The following is a 26,916-nucleotide window of genomic DNA, read 5'->3' as shown; positions in this document are numbered from 1 at the left end:
CCGTTACAGCGACCAGTGAGAGCAGGAGACCCATAGAGGGAAGGGGTACCTAGAAGAATGATGGGCAGGAGAGAAAAGTGGAATGATGACCCGGAGGAAATTTCCACACAAATGTGCGATTAATTATGGCCATACTTTAGTGCATGAATTAAACGAGACACCCAGCATCGAGATGTGTGCGCGGATTCCTCCACAAGTGAATGACTAGTAGCAAAACATCAGACTGTAAAGAGGAATATAAGTAGCAGAAATGTTACATATACGAATGGAACCCTGGTGTGACTTTTAGAAAAGTGAATATCCGATACAAGGGGTCGTTCAGGATCCCTGAGTGACCATCTCAACCTCGTGGATAGATATACACCGGCAACGGCGACCGCTATTGTGGATATAATGAAAGGGAGAATGAAGGAGCAGTGCATGTAGGGGAGGAATCGCGCTGCATTAACCGCTAATGCAAGCAGCTATAATGAGGGCAAGTGGAGAGTTCGCTATACACACGCGGACAATACTGTTGGTAGACATGTGTGGATCATAAAAGACGCTTGGAAGACGAAGAATGTTCTGCATATACCAAATAGACAACGGGACTGAGATGTGACCATGACAGTTCCTCACGACGGATAAACCTCTATGTTACACTCCAAAAAGATATAAAACATTACTGCATACATTCTTTCGAGACAATTTGGCGAAGTACATCGATTATAGAACGAGCGGTAGCTTCTTCTACACTCCATGGGCTCGAGTCTACGCCAATATAATACCAGTCCACATAATGGGTATGAGTCTTTTGAAGTTAAAACTCGTAAAGATTCTGGAGATAATAGAGTCTGATGTGAAAAATTATGGCAAGTTTGCCGAAAGTGTGTATCAGAGGTGTGTACCAACTCTGGTGATAACAATTATGTTCACAACCGCTTTTACACGAATGGCCAAACAATATAAAGGGTTTTGGTATTAAACAAGGGGAAGATAGATTGCTTATTCCTTATTCTAGTTCCTTTTCTGGCATCCCGATGGGGTCCTCGAAGGAATGTATGCACATCTTCTTCTTTTCATCTCATGTGTGTGCTCCAAGGGTACAATTAAATGAAATGATCCCTTATTAGGGTGGAAACAATATATGATTTACGAAAAGGTGGGTCTTGGGAGCTATGAGGATCCTAACACTATTCTACACACTCTGTCTGGCAGGACTATGTTACTGCGGAGACGAGAATAAGGTTTACACATCTCTCTTTAATGTAGATGAAGCAAAGGAGGATTGTATTAAGGTTCTCAAACTCACAGCTAAAGTCGATAAAGTTGCTGAGCTCAAGTATGATCAGGATATTATATGGTCCAGTGGTATATTTGGTTCTCCTTGTTCTTCAGCAGTACTGTACATGGACAAAGGTAGACCTACACTGGCTGTTATAAAGACAAAGGGTTTTCTCGGTAAGGAAGGTACTACCTATAAGTACTATGATGGTAAGCAGTGGAAAGATGGTAGAGAGGGTACTCATAAAAATAAGCTTAAGAAACTAAAGGAGAAGTGCAAATCTGAGAATATTCTAGATATTACTAATCCTGATAAATCTAAGATAGATGTAAAAACGAAAAATGATGATGGAATAGAATGTAGGGAATATCACCTTAAGAGTAGTTCCAAGATTACGTCTGTTCTAGACAGTGGAGTAACCATATGGACAGCTACATCTGAAGAAATGTGCACATTAGCAGTATCTTTTACTAGAGGAAATTCTTCTTCTCTTGTTATACTTATAAATGATGGTCAGAATATTCAGAATAGATTTTTTAAAAAAGCTGATGGAAGATGGGAAGACGCTACTGATAAGGTGAAGAAAATGGAAGAATCTGAAACGCCTCCTCCAAATGAAACAGCGGACAGTTCAACTTCATCTCTACAGTTGGAGAATAAAGATAGTGAGCAGTCTCTTGATACATCAATTCTTGAAGAGACTGTTGAAGGATCGACAGATGACCATCTAAATGTCCCACCCAAAGCATCTCATGAAGAACCTGAGAATCTACCAGAAGTTCTTGTAGAGGATGTACCAGAGGTTATAGTTGAGGACGTATCTGAGGTTCCTGAACATTCAGAAGATACTGATCTTGTATCTAAAGATACCAAAACTGAGGGAAATAATAATGATTCCACAGACCAAAATGGTGATTTACTCTCTGCTTTAGACACAACCGACTCAGATTCTCTAGCCTCTGAAAATGTATATTGCGAAGAGGCAGAAGGGGTTAATGAGGTCGAGGAGAGTGAATCAGAAGAACCTAAGGAGGATGCTGCTAAGGAATCTCCTGAAGAGGCTCCCATAGAGGTCACACTAAATGGTATCTTACAGGAAGATAAAACAGAGCCTGCTGATAAACCTGTAAAGTCTCCTGCTCATGAAACATCTGAGGAGGCATCTTTTATGCCTATTGAACAATCTCCTCAGGAAGTAGATCCTCAAGTTGGTCATGTTGATGTCATTCTCGATTTAGCCAATCCCGATAAAGACAAAGTGGAGATTAGCAAAAGGGAAGTTTATGGAGTAGAACATACTGCATATACTCCAAAGGATGCTGTCCTCATAACTTTAGTTGTGGATGGAGAAACTAAACTTTTGGCTACTCCTGAGGGTGAAGAGCTTCTATTAGCGATAGTATCGACAAAGGGAGACTCTTCACTACTTTTAATTTCTCCCAAGACTGGTAATAAGCACTTTGAGAAAGTTAATGAAGAATGGAAGGATATTATGGAAGATGATTATAATCAGAAACTAGATTAGATGAGGGGAGGAGTGACTAACCAGTTTGTAGAAGAGTCTTATAATCCGAATACTTCAACTATAGCACCTAAAGATAATCTTAAAGGTACTCCACTTCAATCAGTTGAACAGGATGGTCTTGTTCTAGACCTTGCTAACCAAAGTGAAACTGAAATAGTTGTTGAGTATAGAATATCTGGAGTAGCCGTTAAGAACTATTCCCCAAAGAATGGTCATCATATAGACCTCATCCTAGAGGATGGAGTTCTCATTTGGGTGTCATATGGAAAGGTAAAATCAACTCTTCATAGTCTAGATAATAATGATTTAAGTAAATACTTAAAGGGGGATGACGGATCACAGGATATTCTTGAAGATATTAACCACGGTGACTCTGAAAATCTGTCAATTTTTCCGCATTTATTTGGGACGATAACCATGTTGCATAGCATAGGACTAGATCCCCATGGAAATATGGAGAACTTTCCAAAATTGCCTGTTTCGGATTCTAATGAAAAGTGTATAGGTGTTAAGTCTTATACAAAGGGAGAATCCATGCTACTTGTCATGACTATAAGGAATGACTATGGTCACACCGATCACTATTTTGAAAAAGTTGATATTGAATGGAATGAGATTGATGAAGAACTGTTTAACGCGAAGTTAAAAATAATGATAAATGGACACGGAAATAATCCTAATTAACCTTTACTTTCTATCACTCATAGGTCTAAGGAAAATTTTAGGGTCATTCACCTCAACAGTCTATTGTTACTGATAAATCTCCTGATGCTACTCCCATTATTCTCGACCTCAAATCCAGACGAAAATATGGTCAGAGAAGTGGATGGGAATAGTGGAGTAAGATGTATTATATATGAAATAGAGACTACTCAAAAAATAATCTCTGTTGTTGATAGTGAAAATGAAGTTTGGAAAGCTTCTGGGACTGAAAAGTCTGTAGGTGTAATGTCTCACACAAAGGGTGATTCTATACTCCTCATGATAGGTGTAAAGAACTGTAATAATTTCGAACTTAAATTCTTTGAGAAACTAAATGGAAAGTGGGACACTATTGAAAAGGATATGTTTAGCAAAAAGTTAAACGAGATGAAGGGATAAACCAAAAAAGGGTCCCCTGATCCTTCCACTATTCAGTATTGGGGTTAATATTCCATACTTGCATTTAATTGTTTGCCCTAAGTATAGGGCTGCTTTATATCTGCGATATTTATTTTTTATTATCGTGGTTAGTAATTTGTGGAGATGAGGATAAGTCTAGAATAAATGGCGATATAAATTGTTATTCACCCCATCCATTGTCTACTTTTCTTCCTCTCCATTCCCATTATTCCTCTTATAGCTAAACCTGCTTGTACCAAGATTCTGCTCACACCAGTTAAGAGATGGTAGAGTAGGGGGATGAGGATTCTGGCAGCACTATTGACAGTATGTCTGGTAAGGTTATGCCATTCTGTAGGTTATTTCACAACTTGTTGTGGAGGGAGTCCTACTAATCCCATTACTCTAGATCTTTCTAACCCTGACCCATCAATCTGCAGAGCCATTGAAACAGATGTTGATGGACTTCCTGCAAAGATTTACCTCCTAAAGTCTAAAAAAGTTAATAAAATTGTGAATCGAAACAAGAAGGTCTGGATAGGTAAATTTGGAGATAAATGTTTCTACTGTATGGCATTCCTTAAGGACAATGAACCACGTATAGTAGTTATTGGTGCGGAATCATCTGCACGGAAAAGCTTGAAATACTACAAGTACAAGGACAAAACCGGATGTGGTGGTAAACCGAGTTGGAAAAAGTTGAGAAGCAGTTATAAAAAGAAATTTTCTGCCCTTAAACTAGGCTCCAATGCACCAACCAAGTTCACTTTGGATCTATCTTCTCTCGAGGAAGGTGATGAAAAATACCAACTTGTAAAATGCGGGAGGGATGATGTTAATCGTTTGGTTACTCCACAACCTGGGCATCTTATAGAAAAGATTGTGGACGGAGAGAAGGAAGTATGGACTGCTGGTAACAATCAAGTTTGCTATCTCTGTGAATACTACCCAAAGAGCGCTTCCGGAAAGGTCAAGTTACATGTCAGGAAGAACAAAGACTCATTTTCGTTTCTTCGCTTTGGGAAGGTTGGTGATAAATGGAAGAAAAAGTAGATTTAAAATTCAAGTGTATCCAATGGTAAAAATTTGGAACCTGTACAATAGTGACTAATGGATACCCCCTATGGATGTAATGCAGTATTATTCTTCAGTATATTGTTCGCACTCCATTGGAGTGTGCATACTTAATTAACGAGAGTCTCTTTTAGATCTATAGGCATAGTAGACTTGCATTTTCCATGACAAAGTAATAAGGATTAGGAACATAATAAAACGTCGGAGAACCACTGCTCCTAGGTCTAAGACCCCTAAATCTAGAAAGTGAGCAGTTGTGGGATATGCAAGAGTAGAAACTAATAACACACATAACACAACCCCTATACTAAGGGCAGATTAATTAGTATATCTAACGTTTCCATGGATTATGTCTATAAAGGTCATATAATCGCTACTTATCCTAGGGAGTATAAATACACGATAATCACGGTAATTGCACATTGTCTATATTAAATTTTGGCTTTGGAATCCCTGGTAAGACTAATTACCCAGACAACACACTTACAGACGGTAAAACTGCATGTATACCCCATTGTAACTTGAATCATTTTACACTTTATTTTATTTTACACCTGGCAATTTTCTACTTGATTTTGAAATGAAACTCAAGCTCATTCTTTTCCTCCTATCCGGTATAAACCATTGTATCTGTTGCTGGTTGGAGTGTTGCTTTGGAAAAAAGGATGAAAACATTGGAATTGTTGAGATTAATGGTGAGGAACAGAACGATGACGAGAGAATAAACTCTTGGGGACATCGATCTACAAGCGAGGACTCTGAAAATCCAGCACATGTTATAATTGTCCAACCGGAAATGCATTATGGTGACCTTGAGCCAATAATATCTACTACAATGTAAAGTTTGAGTGCAAATTTGCCTACGCTTTGCAAGAGCTTTTAATAACATCCCGAGATATTACCTTAGAATATATCAGCAACAAAATGGATCCAGAGCAGGTTAAACGACGAAATCCAAAGGATATTAGACTTACTCACTCAATACTTGTGCCACTAAAGAGTCCCTTTTGGTTTTTCTTGGAGTAATAATTGATCCATTTAGATACATCTACCGTCTTCAGTACATAAAAATGCGTCTATAAAGTGTCTAAAATGTTACCAGGAAAGCTACAGGATTGTGAACAAATACCAACTAAAACACGTGATATCTCTGAACAAATCCAACGCCCTTTCAAAACTAAATTTATGGAATATTTACCGAGATTATGAAGGAATAATACTGAAAAATTTCCGACTCTAGAGAATAAAAGTCTTCTTCCTTCACCCCATGGCCTTTTATTATTCTCCTATCCCTTTGAATTCACAAATTCTTCCGCCGCAATAACGATGATCCTTTACATATTTTTCTTCTTTTGCATACCCTTCAGATTAAAAGGCGTAATTTGCGGAGATACGGATGGAGGCACCTCTGTGGATTCAAATATATCGCAGTTTTTAAGGCTGGAAAATCCACCAAAGTACTTTGGAATTGACATTGACGGGACCTTCTATACAGATAATAAAGAGTCATGGAAAAAGAACTTGGACGCATTTTCCAAAGCCAGGAAGAATGGCTTCGTACCATTCATTTGTACGGGTCGTACGTTTAGCGGAGTATCGGATATTCTAAAGGATATGGAAGAAGAGACCGGGTACAAAGGATACCCTGGCGTCTATAATAATGGTTCAATAGTTTATGATGAGAATGGTAGTATAATGTATTCCAAAGCGTTTTCCAAGGAATTTGTCAAGGCTGTTTGTGAGCACGTAACAGAATGCAGATCTTTACAGACATTTGTATTTTATACCAAGGATGGGCAGTATTCACTGACTAGCATCCACGGGAACTTTAGGTTTACCTTGGAACTTAGAGGAGTTCCAAATCCAAAGTTGGTTACTGGCAACGAGCTACTCTCCATGGACATTTTAGCACTGTCCGTGTGTTGCAATAACTTTAAGTTTAGAGAGTTTAAGGAAGGTACGGACTATGTTTGCAAGACAGCTAGATCTGGGTTTTGCAACGTCAATCCAGCTGGTGTGACCAAAGCTCTTGGTCTGAAGAATCTAATGGAACACTATGGTCTCTCGCCAAAAGATTGTGGATTCATTGGTAATGCTGATAACGATATCGAGGCCATGGATTTTTGTGACCATTCATTTTGTGTTGATGATGCACCAGACTTTGTCAAGAGGCATGCAAAGTGGGTCTTGGATAAAGGTCATGATGAGGGAGCAGTTGCTCAGGCACTGGAACTACTATACACCAGCTAGAATGGTTCCTTGCACATTTTCAAACTGTTGAATAAAATGTCGTTTTAAACGTCACATTTATTGATGCCATTCCCATAATTGCCCATTTGTATTTAAAACAAATAGTTTGTTAAATGTAAAGTATACTTTTACAACTTGATTTCATCTATATGGCTGTGCAGAGTCTAGCGATTTACATCCCTCTTCTGATTTCTTCTTCGAGCACGCTCTCCTTAAACGCCGATATTGGCGATGAGTATCCCAGAAAAACTTTTGTATAGTGCCCAGAAACCACCGAAACGAGCGTATAAATGGCGGTGGCTGTGCAATCAGTCACATCATTTCCAAGTGTCTTGCTATGGGTAAAAAAGGCGATAAAGTAAAAGGGTTTAAATGGCAATTTTGCCACGGCACAATTCTCAAAAAAGCTCATGATTGCGGGCATCAAGCCCATAAACACCAGTCCCGTTATCAGAGTCGAGACATTCTTTGTATTTCTCAATTTCCTGCAGCATATAATGAGCCGTCGATAGCATCACTAGGGATGCAGAAAGAGCAACTCACCTAATTTTGCCGGCGAATACCTTTGCGGGAGTCTCTCCGGAGAGTATCGAGTTCTTGCTGGCAGCTGCGGAAAGGTCATGAGCGGAGGCGGAGACTTACGGATGATTTTCGAGAGCACGTAGTCCTCGTAGCCGTCGCACACTTCCTTGTGTGCCTTTTGAAAACTTTCCTTGCGATAGACGAAAACCCATGAGATGAGCTCGTTTGCGACCCCTGCGAGTATCGAAAATAGGAGGATGTAAAAAGTGTCCCTTTTGTCCAGGGCGGAAAATTCATCGGTCATTTTCTTCGTCTAAACGCAAACGCCCAGCCCGATGAGGAAATGTGTAGAGCCGCCGGGCGCCCGTCTGGAGGGCGGCGTTTGACGCGCGAGACCGCGAGGCACATGCTGGGCCTCTAGTCTTTCCCTTTAAGGTCGTACTGCAAACCAGGGACGGCTCCAGGCTGGAAGCTCGCCCAGGCCTATAGTGTATGTGTATGGGATGCCCAATAGTCTTGACAAGTCATCACTCACTCTGTTTAAAATGCTGGAATTAAAGCTGAACAACGCGGTGGTATTGCGTCGTATATTCGACTGCATACGTGATTTGATTACCGATGGAAACATCGACTTTGATGCCACTGGAATGACCCTGCAGGCCCTGGACGGCAACCACATTGCGCTCGTGCACCTCAAGCTCTACGAGAGTAAGTTTTACCCATTCCTTAATGTCATAGCTTCGTGACTTTGGCTGTCTATGGGCATTCTACTGCTGTGTGTACCGTAAAGTGGCCACGGGGTCTGGATTCCATAACTGCCGTCAGTGTGTGTCGTCTTTTGTTGTGTTCCTCCTACTCTTTTGGCGTTACATCACATCTTTAGGTGGTTTCGTGCTCTACAGATGCGACCGTCCGCGCGCCCTTGGAATCAATATAAACTCTGTCACCAAGGCGTTCAAGTCTTGCACAAACAACGATTCCGTGCTCATCCAGAGCGAAGAAGACAAGGATTTGATTACCTTCATCTTTGAAAATAATGGTAAGGTGGTTATTCATGCATTCCATCTATGCATGCTCTGCATGTTTAACAATCATTCAGTTGAGGACCGTGTTTCGAGCTTCTCGTTAAAGCTCATGTCGATTGAGCAAGACGCTTTGAGTATTCCCGAAAACACAGAAGGATTCGACGCTGAAATCACCCTGAGTTCCAAGGAGATTACCAACATTTGCAAGCAAATGAATGAGTTTTCAGATACAATCAAGATGGACGTTTCCAGAAACTCCATCACATTCTCAACCCAGGGAGACTTGGGTCACGGTGAAGTTGTCTTGAGGAATCGTCCTCCCTCCTCCGAAGGAGATTGTGGAGTTACCATAAAGGTGCGTTTTCCGTCTCTAGTAGTCACAAAAATCCCCAGGTAAAGAACCCAATTAAGCAGTCGTATGCAACAAAGTACCTATCAATGTTTACCAAGGTAAGAGTGCTCTTCTCTCATGTAAATGTACAGAGTGGTTGTTTAAGTGACACTGTAACTTTTGGACTGAGTCAAAACAGGCCAATAGAAGTACGTTATGAACTAAGAGATGCTATTGGAGAGTCTGTTTCACGTCACGGACAAGTTTTGGGAGAACTCAAATTTTACCTCGCACCAAAGATCGATGATGACATTGAAACTGATTAGTTTTGAATAATACACTAGGGATTCTGGTGGATAATCGATACGATCCACAGGAACAATCGTTTAATTTGTCCCTTTGATTTGCTTTATAGTTTGTGGATATTGAAGTATACACGCGCTATAACATATGAACATGAAATAAATTACAGGATGATCACTCACAAAAGGTGAACAGTGAGGAATTTGTGATTTATTTTACGCCCTTTTGGCTTTTTACTCCTCATTTTTTAACGCTTTGACTTTGGCTTCCATTTCTACCTTTTCTAATACTCCATTTGGTAAAAGTATCTTGAAGGATTTTTGGAAATGCATACGTTACAATCGGGAGTATACAAATTTTGTGATCCGTGTTGAAAATCTGTAAATGAGCTTTATGGAAGAGTCTTTGTTGAGCTCATGCGATAATGATTGATCTGATATTCTCAGGATTTGTATCAGTTGTCTGATGCCTGGTTCCTCAGTTTATTCATTTCATCGAGATACACCTTCTGATTAGCAAAATTCCATTTACCATTGTCTTTAATGAAGTATACTGTTGCTTCATTACCATCTGGGTTATGGGTTTTAACGAGCAATATCTTCACAGGTTTGTCTTCAGGATATACAAGGGCTTCAGTACAGTAATGATCATCAGCAGCAGCTCTCCAAATGTATGAATCTTCTTTTACTTCGTCCTCATCATCAATACTTTCTATATCATGACCGGCAACTAATGCAGCGGCTCCTGCTGATCCCTCAGCTTCTGACTTTGGTGCTGAGCTATCTTCTTTTTTATGGCTATCATGAGAGTCACCTGCAGGTTCATTTTTAGCTTCGCCCTCAACAATGCGAGTTATGTTGTCATGACCTGTCTTTACCTTATACTTTATACCATGGAAACCATTGTTGACAACTCTTTCCTTCTCAATCTTTTCTTCATCTGGATTCAAAAGGTCCAACACAGTTCCTTGTATGGATTCCGGATCCTTGATATTTTCTATTTGGCGATTATACTCGATTTCTGGTATTATCTGCCATTTACCACTAGCATTACTGGCATATTTGGTCTCAAGTTTGTACCTATTGCCATCTGATACGCGGAATGAGAAGTACTTGTGTCCATCTTTAAGTACGAGAGTACCATAGAATGCTCTGGCGTTTGTTTCACCGGCATCCCAAATGACCTCTTCTCCGTCCACAAACTTGGCAATGTTCGACTGAGAGTCACAGGAATAATCACACTGTGGCGCATCCATATCCTTTTGATTCTTTACAGGCAGTGTTTGGCACTTCTTTATGGTATGTGAATTATCATCTCTATTGATATCTACGGTAATCCTTTCTTTTGTGTTTCTTCCCATTGAAGCTATGGATATCTTTAGGTCTGAATTATCCTTCTTACGTTCTTCAGCTCTTCTTCCTAAGGCTGGAATTGGTGGAGGAACGTCAGACGATGCTGTAACATCCTTATGTTCTTCCTGCTTTGTAGTGTCCGGAAGATTGCTATCCAGTGATGAGGAATCATCATCTTCAACAGTTGGGGGTCGTCCTTTATGAGTTGGAGTGCTATGTCCATTCTTCTTGTGGTGTGGATGCTGTCCCTGGTGATGTGCAGGCCTATTGTGTGTTCCAGAGGCATGGGCATTATGTCCAGAGGACCCTCTCACGCTGTGAGTACTGTGTCCTGCAGAATTCCTTCCCTCCAAATTCCCCTGTCTTTGAGTACGGTTCGTATGGGCTGCTTGAGGATGCGCATTGGCATGTGATGCAGATCCCCTCCTTGAAAGTTTTCCTTTGGATATGCCTTGAACATCAGATTGTGATGTAGCCTGGTGTCTTCCAGCGGTATTATTATTAGATTTTGCATGAGGTTGTACAGCACTTCCTTTTCCAGCAGATGCCTTTTCGGAAGACCCACCACCTGCCACGAAACAACAATAGGAGGCTGAGATGTAGAGTAGGTATTTCAAGATCCTCATTATACTGCTATTTTGAAAGGTATAAGAATAGGGATATTTAACTTTTATTTAGGCTCTAGCTTCTTTATTTCCTAGGTTAGGCCAGTAGAACGTGTCTCTTTATAGTTTACAAAAATGTGGTGTATGGAGCTGTTTTTGTCCTTAAAGTCCAAACACGATCGGAGTTTTAATCTATTCTTCTGGACAGAATACCCTTTCCTTAATTTTCATGGACTTTATTCCGACTTAAATGCTCCTTCCTGTGAATTAGAAATGTAGGGTGTTTTCAGTTGTTATGGGCCTTTTTGAGAATCGCAATCACAAGGTAAACATTGGAATTTGTTCCCTAATTTAGGCTGTTTTTGATGTTCAAAGTACTTCTTGTACTAGATTATGCAGTAATATCTCCAAATGCAGTCTAGATGGTGATTTGGGGGATGAGTATCCTTCGGAGTCCGATAGCAATGTAGTAGGATTTGGAGAGTTCCCAGGGGTCGATCCGAGATTTCAGGGGTTTATTCCTCTGTACGTGTCATCACCCTCTCATTCAGGCGACGTGTGAACCTGTTTTCCGTAGGGAGGCTTTGACTTTGCAACAATTTATACTCTGAGCCCTGGCACTTTATTGGCTAAAAACCCTAATCTTGTACCATGAATGGCCCTTTAACACCAGTATTACTGTGTAAGTTGTTACAGCCCCTAATTTCCAGGTCCGGTCTTGTCTAGATCTTTATTCCTGCCATTCATTGGCACTCGTTTCACCAAGTTCCTCTATATCTGATACTATCGCATTAATGATCTATACAAGAGGAAGATTTTGTCTGAAATTGAAGCAACTTGTGGCTCCTTTTAGTTCTTCCACATTAGAAATCCTCAAAGGACGCGATTTCAGAGCTCTTTCCCGCAGAATGATGGGTAGATGGGCATAAAATATTTGAATAAAATACAAATTTCAAATGTGTATGATTTGCACCTCGTTTGGGCGCTTTGCTGGCCTCCGGTAGCCCGAGGGAGTGACCTCCTGCATGTCTGAGGATAGAGCGCTATAACTCACAAACTGTTGGCTGTACCTCCTTTACGAAATGTTTATACTAAAATCTTCCAGTTGTAATCTCATGTGTAAAGGAATTTGTGGCATAGGAGGAGTCCCGGATTACTGTGCTTGTTTTAGGCCATAGACACACACAAAGTTACTATTTAAAGTAAAATATTCATTATAATGAGTGTGTAATCTGAAAAGCTGGAGGTGATGCTGACCAGTACGAAGTTACGAAGTCTATGGATAATCCATGAGTGGGAACGAAAGACGGAGATTTATGAAACTGCAAAGTATACAACCTGCATAGCTCTATGCCCCTGTTTATATTACCCAGAAAATTGCTATGAAGGGCTCAAAGTTGACATAGACCGTCATGGCGGCTGCCAAGGTTATTCACAGGTGAGCGCAGATTCTCGTCCTTGGATTCGCTTTGGGGTATCATTATCCATGTAAATGGATAAAATGAAGCGTTGTACAGTCAATCCACACTTAAACTGTTAGGTAATCCTGAGTGTGCGTGATATTAAGCTTAGGTGCGGGTGGTGATGGTAATTGTAAATGTCGACTACTATAGCGGTTCCAACGCACATTCCGACTATACCCATGACTACAGAAGCTGTAGGTATATGTGCTCCAGTATTTGGGCGTTGGTAAGGTTTCTCGTCTACGGTAGGCATTTCATCGTCTTGGGATTCAGCTTTTGGTGTATTCTCCTCAATTCTTTCCGAAGCCCCGGATTCTGGTTCTACCACCTCATTCAAGCCATTATAAATTTCCTTTAGCCTATTTGAAATGTCTTTTGGGTCAGAGTGGCCTACTAGACCGTCTTCCATAGACCACTCATTCTCTCCAGATTTCCTGTACCATTGGTGCGTTCCGGATGAAAAGCAAATAAGGATCGGTTCCCCAGTCTGTGAATATTGATAAACGCAAATGCATTTGATATTCCAAACAGGTGGAAGTCCAACTTGATGCGCAACATCACTAACAAAAGAGGAGATTGAGAATGGTTCGGAATCCATAAGATGATGTTTGTACAGGGTGAAGTTGTGAGATTTATCCAGAACCCTGTCTACTTGAATTTCCCGTTTGCAATAACTGGATGTGCACTTGTATGGGATACTTTTGGAAATGTCTATGATATGTGCACAACTCAAAAGTTTCAGATTTTTCTCCAGAGTATCAAAGGTCATTTGAGCATCTTTAACCCACTTCTCACCATCTAGTCTGTACAATATACTATCCCCAAGCTGAAGAATAAGGGGTTCACTGAGGTGGTTATCTAGGCTGGAATAGTAAATTGAGGCACTCTCATACGTAGTACCAAGTGCAGAGTCTTTGAATGGTTTGTATGTATCCTTATGTTTTGTTCCAAGTATCCTCATAGGTCCACTTCCTACAATAGCGTGAGTGTATTGATCGTAGCCAGGTTTATAATTGTTTTGTACAGAAACAGTTATCTTAACATCTGTATTTATGGCTGAATTACTCGTACCATCAACTCCATAACTCTCGCCGTTTATCGCATCTAACTTGAGAAGGATAAGATCTTTAATGACTTTGGATATATAACTGAGTTCCTGTATTACATTACTCCCTGCCTCTTTCCACTCTACTGAGGACATATCATAGCTACTCTTTTTGTAATAGTAATAATGGCCAGATAGTCTCCTCTTAAGTCCAACCAGTAGAGGAAATAAGTTTCCATAATCATAACCCAGATAATATACAATTACGTCTTTGTAGGACCTATTTTCAATACTTTCAAATCCCTTTTGGTCGATGCTGTGATGCTTAATTTTTGTCACTGTCGCCTTTTGTACCCTGTGAATGTAAGCCTTGTAACCATTATTCTGCACCGCTTGCTCAATTGTTACAACATCATTACATTCATCTTTATATCTAAACTTTCCATCTTCGCCCATAGTAACTCCATCTTTATCATTGATAGTGTCATTTCCAATATCAACTGCCGCGGAATGTGCCCAGAATCCGCAAGCTTCCGTAACCATTTTCCTTATCCTATCATTACCACACCCCAATATCTTCTTTATACTTTTAAATTATTAGACACCAGAACATACATCCGTGTTTACGTTCTCTTCAGAGGGCACTAAAGTTGTCTTCTCTCAATGTGGCACGGTCTATCTCAGGAATAGATCCATGTATGGTATAGGAATAATGGGATACATCGTACAAGTGTCTTTTGTAGGGTAAATAAACGCTATTTAATTACATATTCTCTTTGTAAATACCCCAGATGAATTTGAGAGCTTTACCTCTACAACCAATTGATACTACCGTAAACTAGTGATGTAATTTAAGCACATTGATACACCGATATTGTAAAATCATGGAGTTTCACAACAGAGCAACGTAGACAGAAACGAGGGAACCAGATGACTGCATGCATAACCTTGAGTTGAAAGAAAATTTTCTGTGAATGGATACAAACCGCAAAAATTTTGCAGCATAACTACAACACTGTAATATACGGTTCTAAAACAATTTTGCGTGTAAAGGAAACATTATGACCCAGGAATGCATTAAAGACATAAACTATTATCCACAGTGCAAGAGTAAACTCACGGAATTTGAAAATGCTGACGAGCCTAGACAAAAATATCATCGCAGGTAAATGTGAAAGGTATAATTTTACATTCTTCAAAATTGTGTACCGGCAATGGGCAGTGCTGAGGTTGGCTTTACAAACTTTTCAAAGTGCCTGAACATTCTTTATTAAAGAGAACAAACAAACCATTTGGAATCGAAAAAGAAGGGTTCTTGTATAACAACACCATCCTTGGTGACATGTGCAATTTGTATCTTATTGGAGGCTGTACAGTCCCGGAGATACAGGAGCCTCATGCAACGTATCGCCAAATCTGTAGCCTCCTCTTTACTCATGTCTGCTCTGTGCTCCTCTCTCAGTGGACCAATCGCAAAATATTTTCCAAAACCTAAAATGTGTAGGTGAATGAATGCGCAAACAAACCAGTGGTGATAAAGTCATCAGTATACTTTGTTCCATAATAGTCAGAGTAGCCCAGAAAAGGCTCTCCATCGCTTATTCCGGCTATAACGGCGGCGGAGACAATGGGATCGAGTTTACTCCTGCGGGCGTAAAAGACGCGTGCCATGTAGTTGTGTAGCATTTTAGCGTCCATAGAGACCTTTGACAAGTCGTTATTATTGGCCAAGAGTTCATTGTGCACGGCCTTTTTGAGAAACTTTGAAATGTACTGGTGGTCGGCTGCATCCCCCGAAGAGCAGAATACCGAAGTGGGCGAGACCTGCTCTAGCCTCTCGTAATTCGTCACTCTAGACATCCTCCCGTAGCTCACTGTAGAAATTTGTGTGTATCTCAAGGCAGCGGTATGGACCGGACGAGTCCTGGCCCCGGCACCAATCGTTCGTCTCTATTCCGTCCAATCAACGCATAGACCGTCAAATGTACGTTAAAATCGCAAAATATAAAAGCGTCTATGGAATAGGGACGAACGATGGCCGCTGGTGTAGAATACATGGACATTTAAACAAACGTTTGGTATCTGCGGCCAACAAGACCCCGTCTCTGTATTTAATGCCAACAATGGCAGATCCCGTGACGTATCCACTCATTTTACGGTTGAAAACATAAACTGACGTCCATACACATTTACACCACCACAAGGCCGCTATGACTTATAAATTACACAAGTGCGTTAGTCAGAGTCTGATGTAAGGGAATCAGAATGTTCGTAGCTCTCAACATCGTCGTCATCGAGGTCATCGTTGTCTACCACTCCAAGGTACCAGTAAACAGCCTCTGGAATGAGCTTGTCCTAAAAGAAGATGTTAATGGGCCACATTCTCAACTCACCCTAATGATGATACCGATATCGTAGTCTTCCTCAACGTACATTTCAAGTTCAGCAATCTACAGGTTGTCATATAGACGAAAATGGGCTCACCTCTTGCTCAGTCATTCTGTCGAGAGTCTCTGAAGACGGAACTTCTTGGCTAGTAAAGAATCGGAAGAAGCTTGGTTGATCCTGTAAATGTATGTGTAGGTGTATTTTATGGGTGAGCATGAGTTGGAGTAATGAGTATAGGATTGTCTAAATGAGCATCTTGAACCAAGCTAAAAGGTGATGTGGATTCTAGCATTCCAGTATACCAACAAAAGAGTAGTCTAGAGGGGAGTATCCTGGAAGAGTGTTCTTCCTGCAGTACATTACAGACGAGCTATTAGTCGTGTGACTATTTTTAAAATCAGGCTCAGCCTTTTGTTGAATATTAGTGCATAAGTTTCAAATAGACCGTACCCTCCGAAGCTGGATCCAAAAACACCACCAGCTATTTTACCTGCTTTTGATGGAAAGTGTTTGTTTGTCAGTTCATCTAGTATCTTAAGTAACTCTTGATTGGCCATTGTACCTCCTTGAACAGGTATTGATATAAATGTGCCATCATATCTTCTATAAAATTCATATTCATTACCTTCCCGATCACTCTGCTTGTGAAATTCTAGTATTAGTGGAACCGAGAGGGAAGTATCTCCACTATAGTAATGCACTGATACATTGATTAGAGGATCAGATGGAATCTGTATACTTTGGAGCCTAGTTCCTTTGTGAGTAATACTTCCAACTTTAAATCCTTGGAATTCTTCAGAGATGGTATGGACATATTTTGCAGAATTACCTTGTGCATGTGAGGTTACCTCTATGAATTTGCCACAAACACTAGGGGAACATTGATATGTAAGACTCGTGCAGGATATATCAATCTTGTGGGCCTGGTTCCTATTACAATTCATACCATCAAGAATCTCTAGGAGACCATGTTGAAAATAGCTACTTGCATCATTCCAAATTTTATTGTCATTTGTAGCATAATATTTTTCATCATTTTCTAGTTTAACAAGTAGAGGGTTAATATACCCAAGATCCCATTCCCAAAAATAGACAGTTACACTTGTATGAGTTCCCGCATCAGATAATCCATTAGTACCATGATTTTTATACTTTATAGCTTTAATTGCGTTACCATTGTTTGGCTTGTGTTCACAAACCATATATCCCTTCAAGCCTTCAGGATTTTTAGTCTCAGTAACAGTTACCTCATCATTTGAGGGACTGCCATATTTATATGTATATTTATTTGTTATACCAGTTGGACTAAGTGAATGATCGCTGTATCCAATGTCAATATCTACTTGCTTCCCTGGGGACATCCTCCATCTTTATTCAGTAGTATATTACACTAGTTTCTCTCACATTATCTCTAACTCCATACTATCTTCCATGGTAGTACTCCATTAATGTCTCAACTGGTGTGAGAAGAATGGTCAGTATGGATGACTAACATAACTCATTACGCTCAGCTCATACTCCATACTTCAAACATTGCTCATTAAACATACCTCTAATTCAACCTTTTGTCTAGTTTCCTTGGTTCTCCTGTGCCTTTGTATCTTGGTTACCTTTTGCTTGGTAACGTCCATATCTGGTAGCCATTCAATCTTTGTTGCTTCTGTGCACTGGAGTAGAGACTCCATTTCTCCATCAATGCTCTTCATATTATACTGCTTAACAAGTGTCTTGTTGGTAAAGTATGGGTTGCTGTCAAAGGACATTGTAATTTTAAAGGATTCTTGTTTCTTTGGTTCTAAGAATTCGGCGCTTACATCAGTAAGGTACGCCAAAATGGGTTCATCACGCACTTCAATTACATTGCGCAAGACCTTGTTATTCTTCATTGCAGTTAGCCAGAATCTTGGCAAACTAGGAGTCCCATATTCACTTCCGGATGCTGTAGTGAGAACCTTGAAACGCTTTTCATACAAAGGCTTGTAAAGTACATCATACTTGGCACGCAATTCATTTAACTCCTTGTTAAACTCTGACTCGAGTTCATCGCGACTTTTCTATAACATTATTATTCACCCATAAACGGCACAAATTCATCAATGTGAGTGTGAAAATAGCTACCAAACACACCTGCAACTTTTGTAACGCTTCTACAGTCGCAATTTGAGCCTCTGTCAACTTGTCAGTTACTCCATCTGCTGTACAGTTAGTAATGTCCACACTATGGTCATGAACACATGTAGCATTGGTATGAGATAAAATTTAGCATATTCATGGTACTCTTGACATTATCCACTTCATTATAATGAGATAAAGCAGAGAATGGACAAAGTAAGTCGCCAATGGCAAGGCAAAATAGTAGATGATCAAAGACCGTGTAGGCATTTTTACATTCACAGACCATAAAGATTGACGCATACACTTGATATAGCGTATGGAATAGCAAAAATGAAAGCTACAAATGATACCAAAGGCCAAAAGGACCCTTTGGCTTCTCCGTTCATCTATGGAGTCACCATAGAGGCCTAGAAACCGCAAGATGCAACAAAAATCACCATCAACGAATAAAGAGTACCAGAGAAGATGCATAGGCCAAACAACGAGGCACAAAGGGATGGAATCTCAGTACAAGTAAAATACCTAGAGAAACATTCTTCATTTGCTCGATCAGCGCGGAGTCCTCTGCCATTTTGTCAAAGTGGATCACAAGACGTCGTTACAGGGGAAAATGTTGATTTTTAGTGGCGTAAAGGGGACCCTTGATCTGTGGGGAGTTAGAGGGAGATTTTTTCTGGCTTTTCCGGACTTTTGCAGAATACAGAGCCACCAACGTGTTACTCTGGGCAACATCTTGACGTGATCCGGATGCTGCGTGCACAAGTCCACACATTCCAGAGATGTGCTCCGGGGAGTCACTCGGGCTCTCCCTGGCAGACAAACTTATTAGATATCCATAAAATCACATGCTAATAGTATAAAATTCATGTGTACAACTGGATATGTGTGTAGAGGGGTGTATGGGTAGACCGGTGGACAGGAGTGGAGGAGACTGCGAGACCTGCTGATTGCGAGCAAATACGACTGGGGAACTCGAGTGACGGTTCGCAAAGTGGGAGAGTGGAGAAAATTACCGGCGGATAGTGTCGGATGGCGTCTTGGAAAAAAGTGTGAAGCGCCTCCGCTGCCCTACGTACGCCCCAAATCGATTCGGTCACTTTTGAGTAAAACTTTTGTAGACTAACTTTTGTGTTTATTGGAAAAATCTCTGGTACTTGAATATTTTGGGGTCTCTAGTGTGTCAGAACACCCGTATGGTCTAAATAGAACTTGAGCTACAGAACCATGGCTTTGAAACGCATACACAAGGTTTGCTCGCCGGAAAAGCACATACACATGAATTTTCAGGAACTGGCAGATCTCACCAAAGATCCTCCAACCAATTGCAGTGCTGGACCCGTCGGAGACGACATGTTCCACTGGCAAGCAACAATCATGGGCCCTCATAACAGGTGAGTGTAGTGCTGTCGATGGCCTAAGACAGAGGAAGCATGATGTGAACTACTGGCGGAGCTAGGAGGAGCATTGGATATGCGGTAGCGAGTCCAGAAGGAGCTTTGGGCGACCCTAGGGAGTTCCTACTCTACCCATTATGGTCATGGAAATGTCCGTGGTCTAAATTATGGGCTAATGTCTATAGAAGAGATGGAGGCCGGCTCAAGGTTTCTAAACCTTGATTGGGTATGCCCCAATGCTTTGGATTTGCGGAAAGAATGCAGCTCTTGTGCTCCCATAGAGTCGCCCATTCATAGCTCACATTATACTCGTTTTACTCACATTCTTGGCATAACACATACAAACATACAGCCCATACCAAAATGGAGTATATTTCCTCAACATTCACTTCCCGAGCGACTACCCATTCAAGCCCCCAAAGGTCGCGTTTACCACAAAAGTTTACCACCCAAATATAAACAACAACGGCGCAATTTGTCTGGATATTTTAAAGGACCAGTGGAGTCCGGCACTCACTATATCAAAAGTGCTCCTATCGATCTCTTCTCTATTAACCGATCCTAACCCGGGTACGTTTTCATTCTCGTCTATACACACATTTACAGATGATCCTCTGGTTCCCGAAATTGCACAATTGTATAAGCAAAATCGCACCTTGTACGATTCAACTGTAAGGGAATGGGTCCAAAAGTACGCCACTTAGTGCCCATGTCATTAAATGTCACACCTGCATTTATTATTGCTAGAGTATATGCATTGTAAAGGTTTGAAATAGCGACTAGGTATCGTCCAGGATTAAAAAATGTCTTGAAATTATAATGTCGTGTGCAAGTACAATGGGATTTACAAGCAAAACGGAAATATTCCGTGTGCTCTCGAATGAGTGTGTTGGTCTTGCATTCATGAAGGTGTTCAATATTGAAGTGTATTCCTGTTTGCCTCCATCGACACAGTTTCTCAGAAACCACTTTATCCTCTTTTTATTCATGATTAGATCCTTTCTTTCACTTTCAAGGGTTCCTCTGAGTACTATTGCATGATTGGAAAACTTGGCAGAGTCTGAGTTGAATATTTTTACACTTGAAATTAGTGGACCCTTAAGTCGTGCATGTTCCTTCGTTTCTACACTCTCCATCGACTCTGTACTTTCACTTGGTGTGAACTCTTCATTTTTAGGTATTGACTCTGGTGCAAATGACTCCTTTGCCAGATTCTTAATGACAAGATCGACATCTCCACGGGAGATGAATCCAAATGTTTGTATTTTACTTTCGTCTTCTAGCAGACTATAAAGGTACTTTATTACTAGTGTACCATTGTCCTTGTCCAAAATCTTGTACAAGGGGCATAATGATGCCTTTTGTGTTGTAATGATAGATTTTAATACTTCATTCTCTTCATGACCAGTGTCTACGTGACTATCTTTCCGCAGAAGACCTCTACTCTTCTTGATGACGTTGAACAAGACTGAGCGTCCTCCATCTCGCTGAAATCCAGATTCGTAGTTTCGTTTTAGCGCTGTAAATTCGTATTTAACCGCACATGACAAGTATGCAAGTGCATAATCTGAGCTCCTTTGGCCAATGAATCTTCTCTATGGAATCTTTGATGTGTGTAATGACATTTAGAACAATGAATGGATAGGATGTTGGCAAAATTTGCCTATCGCAGCTCCAGTAATCTGGAGCAAGAGCCTATAGAGTGCTCTGAATGCAATATAGTAATTCTTGGACTGGATGTGCACATTTATGCCATTCATCCATGCGTAAGTCTCATTCCTGAGGACGACCTTCCATTGATACGCAGAGCCACCGAACAGCCATGTAGCAACATTTGGGCATATAAGACCCTTTCTGTCCAAATATCTACCATCACTTTAGCGCTTTTGAGGCTCCATAGAGAATAATTCTGGCCGAGAGCTCCCTATGTGTAGTATTTGAAAAACTTACAGAAACTGTTGTTCAAGCGGATTATATCACGTGTGTTCATAAATCCTCATCTGTGTAATGATAGAAACACCTTAACGAGGAGTTTGTTGTTTCTGTCGGTTCTGACCCTCGTCACCGTGGGCCCCTCCAAAGGAATTTTCCTCGCTACTCGCCACTTTTAATGTAAAATAACGAATAGTAAATTGGTACTTTTACCCACTAAAATAGGACTGTAGTTGCTCTGAGTTGCGACAAATGAAAGCTTAATGTACGATAGGGAATATGCCCAGACTACAGCGGCGTTATAGTTTTGGCACGAATGAGACGCCAAGCTCCCTGGTTTTGAGCAAAGAACTGGAGCAAAAGATCGCAAATGGTGACTCTGCAATGGCTGGCATCTCACCAGCCAAAATACAAGAGATTAACAACAGCCTCAAGATACTCATTAGCGGATACGCCAAAGATGAACCTACAAAGGTACAAGAACTACCTGTTAGCGTCACAAACCATGTAATATCGCACTATGGGCTCACAAGGAATGAACTTAATGAGAGGTAAGTAGGATATACCGTGTACGAGTGATGGCAATGGCCAGAGAGTACGTAAAACGTCTAGTTCTCATTAATGTACCTGATTGTTGAACTCTTACTCCCTAGGGAACATATCATTCATCCATATTGGCCATTCTGCTCACACCAGTTGAGACATTAATGAGTATGATGGAAGATAGGTGAGAAGTATGAGGGAGAGACTAGTATTCTAGCGAGTGAAGATGTAGTATGAGTAATGAGGTTAATATTGACATTAGCAAAGATGACTCTAAGAACACCTATAGTGATAATTATGGTAATAATATAAACATCCGCAAGGCTGATAATAAACCCACAGATGGATATAAAAAATACACCCACTCCTTCTCCAACAGTTATTATATTAGCGGAATATATTACAATGAAGTAAAACAGAAAGGATTTGAGGACATAGAAAATTATAACAAAAAAGTGACAGTATACTATCTTGACTATGATGCCACTAATACACTTCCTCTGATAGTGGGACTCGAAAAGTCTACTGGGAGTAATAATTATTACTACCATAAAAGAACCAATCCTCTTGTGGCTACTAGTTCTTGGAAGACGGATTTCAGCGTTGATCAAGAAAGTGGCCTCTCTCCAACACTTGCGACCATTATTAGTCAGCTCAATGAGCTTATTGTACTTAGAGTAAATATCACTAAAACTAATGAAAGCTACTATGCCGATGGAGAAAATAATGCTCCATCAACCAATTCAACTCTTAAGATACAAGTCACTGGACCTACGGAATATACAATATACAGGAAGTTCACTCACGCTCCTGTTACTGGGGGATCAAATATAAGACTTCTTTCTACCAAAAGCACTTTTATAAGCATACCTTTTGAATCACCTATATATGGAAGTAACTATAATGAGGTTTACGTCTACTACTGGAACGGAGATTCGGGATATAGCAATCCCCTGTTACTTGAGCTTAAGTCAACGACGAGTGCTTCCTCATACTATGCACTTTCTGGTGAAGAAGTAGGTAAAAAATGGAAGACTGAATCTGGTATACGAGACAGTGCTGATCACTCAGGTCTACAGAGTGCACTTGATAAACAGAACTGTAGCAGAAATGATGCTCATATTGTAGACATTTCACAGAATGGCAGTCTAACCTTTAGAGACATTACTTACACCTGTCCCGGTTGTCCTAAGCAAGTTAGAGTATCCTACTATAAGAGCCAGACTACTAGTGAGTATTCCTATTCTATTTATCATGGGAGCTTCTATAGATTCCAGAATGGAGAAAAGAAGCAGACTGGGGTTGCATTAACTGGCAAAATATCTAGTGTGTATGTATATCGTTATCCACTCACTGAAGGAGTGCCACTTCTCATTAATTATTCAAATGATTGGTTCGAAAGGAACCCCTCGAATTCTAATAACTGGAAGTCTGTCTCTAATGATTCACCGAGACACCCATTTGATGAGTCAGGAATACTAAAACTTCTAAAGGCCAATTTGCCAGCGGTCACTATAGATGTTGGACAAACTGATGTTAATGGAGGAGAGTATCAAGATCCTGATCCTTCTGAAGGAGCTACTGAAACGATTCAATTCAAAAAACAACAAATAGGTAGTGATTATATTGGTTTTTCTCACTCAGTTCTTAACAAAAGTGCCTTCATACTTGGTGGAATTAAACATACTTCTCCCCTTTCTGGCATAGATCTAAGTTTCATTCTTCAAAATGTAACGGCATATTACTCTGTACAAGGATCTGATCTTTCACCTGACAAGCTTCTCTTGGTTGGCTTGGAGAAAAAGAATGGTGGTCCTAATAACTATGCATATTATATCAGGAGAGGTGAAGACAAGAATGGAACTAGTTGGACACTGGATTCACAGAATACTGAACTGAAAGTTCCTCTTCTCACCCCAAAACTTAAGGAGTTGAAGGAGAAGCTTGAGGCTGAGGAGAAATCTAAGGAACAAGAGGCTGGTGGAGGACCTCCTGTTACAGAACAAAAGGCTGAAAATTTCCTCAATAAGGCGCTTGCCTTTTTTCAAACAACAGAAGGCATAATTACTGCATCAGTTACCCCTGGCATAGGATCTGCCATCGGTGTTGTTGCATGGAAATGGCCTGCTCTACTTGCACGACTAATCACTCGTCTGTAATGTACTACTACAGGAAGAACACTCTCCTAACATTCCCATGTTCACTACTATCTCCCATTAGACACTCCTCCTCTGGACTACTCTCTTGTTGATATACTGTAATGCTGGGACTTATTCATTTTTAAGATACGGTTTTTTTTATGGACATCTTAAAGGTGTGAATTATAATGTACCACTAAGGACGTTTTACTCTATGAGCTTAAAGTTACTCTCCTACGATCACTCTCTTTAATATTACAGATTCCAATTTTAACCTACATAAACATATATACACCTGATTTATAGGCGATATAAAGATTATTTGGAGGGATTTTCTATATCCAACAATGCTCAATACATACCTCTCGACATAGAGTGCCTTTCCAATCTCAGTGAGGGAATGAACGAGAGTATCCTTGGTCTATTTGTGTGCCTTGTCTTGGATTATATCTCTAATAGTATAAGTATAAATGAATTAGAGCTTATAAAATGGGGGACAACCTTTCTTCAGAGACTAGGAAAAATTTTAGGGTAAGTATTTATTATCACTTACATTATGTGCAGGATGAATGAGCTCGTCACTGATAGCATGATAAAACCTGTCTCCCAAAGAGCAGAGTTAAAGCAGATTGGTGTCAATGTTGACGATAAAGATTTTCACGTTGAATCCATAAACCACGAACTTGAGAAAATGCAGCCTATTTTAAACCAGTTTTACAAGGAGATAATTGGAACATTTGACAATTTACCAGAGAAGGCTAAGAGCTCGGATGAGCTTTCGGCAAACTCTTTTGATAATGATTTTCTGGGTTTGTGACACTTATACTCATGCATTGTTCTTAGGACATACCAATGAGGAAGATTTTGATCTTGAAGAACCAGACAATGTATTTGATAAATTTTACAAAGAGGGGCCACAAACACCAAAAAAAGGTTTGTAGTTATGCGTGTTACCTTTTTACGCTGAGTCTATATAAAAGATATAATAAATATCATAGCCCACGGAAGTGTACACAAAGATAGTAATGGTCCCATGGAAGGTTTATTTCCTATAGAACATAAGCCAAAGACTAAAAATTTATCATCTAGACTGTTTGGTGGGATATCAAAACAAATTTGTAAGGTGCTTTCCATTTCCCCAGAACCTAAAAAGATGCACTCTCAGCCATCTGTCGCTCATGAACTCTGGAGAGATGATTACTTGATTGAATCACCTCCGAGTGCTGCAGCTGTTTTGGTTCGTAATTTGATTACTCGCTATATAATGAGCGGTTTTAACGATGCTCGTGTGCAGGTTGTTTTTGAGCTATTCTCCGAAATTTTGGGAGTAACAAAGTCTACTCTTAAATCTCTTGAAAATCAGATTGCATCGGATCTTATTGGGGCCCTAGAAATCAACACTGCTAGAAGTTCTACAAAGAGAATGAGCAGAAAACTAAAGATATTCTCTGCAACCTTAGGAGGTGGTGCTTTGATTGCTTTGACTGCAGGAATGGCTACTCCTGCGGTAGCTGCAGGTCTAGGTATTTTGGGCCTTGGCGGAGGCGGTCTATCTTCTTATATTTCCACTAATGAGGGGACTACAATGGTAAAATCAATGTTTGGAATCGGAGATAGTGGATTGAGGGAATGGAAATGTTCTAAGAAATCGGATGTTGTGAGGGATTTTCAGTTTACAATGCTTCATGAACAGGTTTTCAAATCCCTTGGTGTGGCAATTTGCGTTGGTCTTCATGTTTCTATATTGCCTAATTCTGATGTTTCAGAAGCTCCAGATACACCAACAAGCGTTGCTCCAACTTCAGAGTCTAAATATGTTGAAAGCTGGGAGTATGCATTTCCTATACCTTCTTGTGACATGTATTTATTAAAGTGGGAAAGAAAATTGCTCATTTCTATCCACAGGATGATCGTTAAATTTGGAACGAGCGAGTTTGCAGAAAATGCAAAGCAGCTCTGGCTAAGGGCTAGTTCATCTCAAAGGATTGGTGATGCTGATGGTACAGATTCTGGAATAAACTGGCCACTGCTAATGATTCAATACGCTACTAACCTAGACAATGCCTGGCTTGTTTCTAGGCAAAGAGCTGAAGTTGCAGGTTCTTTGTTGGCAAATGCAATTTGCGATAGGCAAGCTGTTGGAGATAGACATATTTCTCTAATTGGTTATTCAATGGGAGCACGAGTTATTCTATATGCTCTCTTGAAGCTCTATGACAAGGGCAAATTGTCAAGTATAAAGGATGTCGTCTTGATGGGATTACCATCTACAGCCGGTCCAGCAGAATGGGACAAGTGTAGATGCGTAGTCGCTGGAAGATTGTTAAATGTATACTCTGCAAACGATTGGGTTCTAGGATTCCTCTATAGATATGTAAACATGAACATTGCAGGACTCCAGGCTGTACCGTGTCCTGGTGTTGAAAACTGGGATGTGTCATCTCTGGTATCTCTACACACCGACTACTTGGGGAAAATACACACTATATTCTCATACATTGGCGTTAATATTTAAACTACAAGATATTTGCGTACATTGTACAAAA

The 26,916-nt window shown here is 40.3% G+C and overlaps 12 protein-coding genes across 12 annotated transcripts; 6 read left to right on the top strand and 6 right to left on the bottom strand.

The window, feature by feature from the left end:
- Window positions 1-1,157: 1,157 nt before the first annotated feature.
- On the top strand, window positions 1,158-3,473 carry BEWA_013230 (hypothetical protein; the record flags this gene model as incomplete). Its single annotated transcript, XM_004832159.1, has 2 exons — window positions 1,158-2,732; window positions 2,901-3,473. The coding sequence occupies 2 exons, from the start codon at window positions 1,158-1,160 to the stop codon at window positions 3,471-3,473; spliced, it is 2,148 nt and encodes a 715-aa protein (XP_004832216.1).
- Window positions 3,474-4,190: 717 nt separating this feature from the next.
- Window positions 4,191-4,943, top strand: BEWA_013220 (signal peptide containing protein; the record flags this gene model as incomplete). The annotated part of the gene is made up of 1 exon (XM_004832158.1): window positions 4,191-4,943. The coding sequence occupies one exon, from the start codon at window positions 4,191-4,193 to the stop codon at window positions 4,941-4,943; it is 753 nt and encodes a 250-aa protein (XP_004832215.1).
- A 1,347-nt stretch (window positions 4,944-6,290) lies between these two features.
- Window positions 6,291-7,288, top strand: BEWA_013210 (haloacid dehalogenase-like hydrolase family member protein; the record flags this gene model as incomplete). Its single annotated transcript, XM_004832157.1, has 1 exon — window positions 6,291-7,288. One exon carries the CDS (start codon window positions 6,291-6,293, stop codon window positions 7,212-7,214), a length of 924 nt encoding a protein of 307 aa, XP_004832214.1. The 3' UTR covers window positions 7,215-7,288.
- Window positions 7,289-7,386: 98 nt separating this feature from the next.
- BEWA_013200 (conserved hypothetical protein) lies at window positions 7,387-8,040 on the bottom strand (the record flags this gene model as incomplete). Its single annotated transcript, XM_004832156.1, has 3 exons — window positions 7,387-7,699; window positions 7,758-7,821; window positions 7,857-8,040. 3 exons carry the CDS (start codon window positions 8,038-8,040, stop codon window positions 7,387-7,389), a joined length of 561 nt encoding a protein of 186 aa, XP_004832213.1.
- A 214-nt stretch (window positions 8,041-8,254) lies between these two features.
- BEWA_013190 (proliferating cell nuclear antigen 1, putative) lies at window positions 8,255-9,480 on the top strand. The gene is made up of 5 exons (XM_004832155.1): window positions 8,255-8,444; window positions 8,620-8,775; window positions 8,836-9,116; window positions 9,155-9,211; window positions 9,245-9,480. Exons 1-5 carry the CDS (start codon window positions 8,282-8,284, stop codon window positions 9,416-9,418), a joined length of 831 nt encoding a protein of 276 aa, XP_004832212.1. The 5' UTR covers window positions 8,255-8,281; the 3' UTR covers window positions 9,419-9,480.
- Window positions 9,481-9,849: 369 nt separating this feature from the next.
- On the bottom strand, window positions 9,850-11,373 carry BEWA_013180 (hypothetical protein; the record flags this gene model as incomplete). Its single annotated transcript, XM_004832154.1, has 1 exon — window positions 9,850-11,373. The coding sequence occupies one exon, from the start codon at window positions 11,371-11,373 to the stop codon at window positions 9,850-9,852; it is 1,524 nt and encodes a 507-aa protein (XP_004832211.1).
- A 1,515-nt stretch (window positions 11,374-12,888) lies between these two features.
- Window positions 12,889-14,403, bottom strand: BEWA_013170 (hypothetical protein; the record flags this gene model as incomplete). The annotated part of the gene is made up of 1 exon (XM_004832153.1): window positions 12,889-14,403. The coding sequence occupies one exon, from the start codon at window positions 14,401-14,403 to the stop codon at window positions 12,889-12,891; it is 1,515 nt and encodes a 504-aa protein (XP_004832210.1).
- A 627-nt stretch (window positions 14,404-15,030) lies between these two features.
- Window positions 15,031-16,034, bottom strand: BEWA_013160 (proteasome subunit, putative). The gene is made up of 4 exons (XM_004832152.1): window positions 15,934-16,034; window positions 15,387-15,734; window positions 15,150-15,351; window positions 15,031-15,116 (listed from the first exon to the last, which is right to left on the bottom strand). The coding sequence occupies exons 1-4, from the start codon at window positions 16,010-16,012 to the stop codon at window positions 15,056-15,058; spliced, it is 690 nt and encodes a 229-aa protein (XP_004832209.1). The 5' UTR covers window positions 16,013-16,034; the 3' UTR covers window positions 15,031-15,055.
- Window positions 16,035-16,095: 61 nt separating this feature from the next.
- Window positions 16,096-18,988, bottom strand: BEWA_013150 (nucleosome assembly protein, putative; the record flags this gene model as incomplete). Its single annotated transcript, XM_004832151.1, has 6 exons — window positions 18,886-18,988; window positions 18,376-18,440; window positions 17,799-18,302; window positions 16,345-16,425; window positions 16,254-16,310; window positions 16,096-16,215 (listed from the first exon to the last, which is right to left on the bottom strand). The coding sequence occupies exons 1-6, from the start codon at window positions 18,932-18,934 to the stop codon at window positions 16,096-16,098; spliced, it is 876 nt and encodes a 291-aa protein (XP_004832208.1). The 5' UTR covers window positions 18,935-18,988.
- Window positions 18,989-19,464: 476 nt separating this feature from the next.
- On the top strand, window positions 19,465-20,489 carry BEWA_013140 (Ubiquitin-conjugating enzyme family member protein). The gene is made up of 4 exons (XM_004832150.1): window positions 19,465-19,611; window positions 19,651-19,754; window positions 20,110-20,327; window positions 20,364-20,489. Exons 1-4 carry the CDS (start codon window positions 19,588-19,590, stop codon window positions 20,459-20,461), a joined length of 444 nt encoding a protein of 147 aa, XP_004832207.1. The 5' UTR covers window positions 19,465-19,587; the 3' UTR covers window positions 20,462-20,489.
- A 22-nt stretch (window positions 20,490-20,511) lies between these two features.
- BEWA_013130 (hypothetical protein) lies at window positions 20,512-21,801 on the bottom strand. The gene is made up of 2 exons (XM_004832149.1): window positions 21,708-21,801; window positions 20,512-21,276 (listed from the first exon to the last, which is right to left on the bottom strand). Exons 1-2 carry the CDS (start codon window positions 21,745-21,747, stop codon window positions 20,537-20,539), a joined length of 780 nt encoding a protein of 259 aa, XP_004832206.1. The 5' UTR covers window positions 21,748-21,801; the 3' UTR covers window positions 20,512-20,536.
- A 65-nt stretch (window positions 21,802-21,866) lies between these two features.
- Window positions 21,867-26,885, top strand: BEWA_013120 (hypothetical protein; the record flags this gene model as incomplete). Its single annotated transcript, XM_004832148.1, has 5 exons — window positions 21,867-22,240; window positions 24,677-24,901; window positions 24,935-25,179; window positions 25,214-25,303; window positions 25,369-26,885. The coding sequence occupies exons 1-5, from the start codon at window positions 21,969-21,971 to the stop codon at window positions 26,883-26,885; spliced, it is 2,349 nt and encodes a 782-aa protein (XP_004832205.1). The 5' UTR covers window positions 21,867-21,968.
- Between the last annotated feature and the right edge of the window lie 31 nt (window positions 26,886-26,916).

Source organism: Theileria equi, assembly GCF_000342415.1.
Source record: "Theileria equi strain WA chromosome 4 map unlocalized gcontig_1105316255033, whole genome shotgun sequence".
Taxonomy (NCBI): Eukaryota; Apicomplexa; class Aconoidasida; order Piroplasmida; family Theileriidae; genus Theileria; species Theileria equi.
Note: the sequence above shows the minus strand (reverse complement) of the source record. Positions and strands in the feature narration are given on the sequence as shown.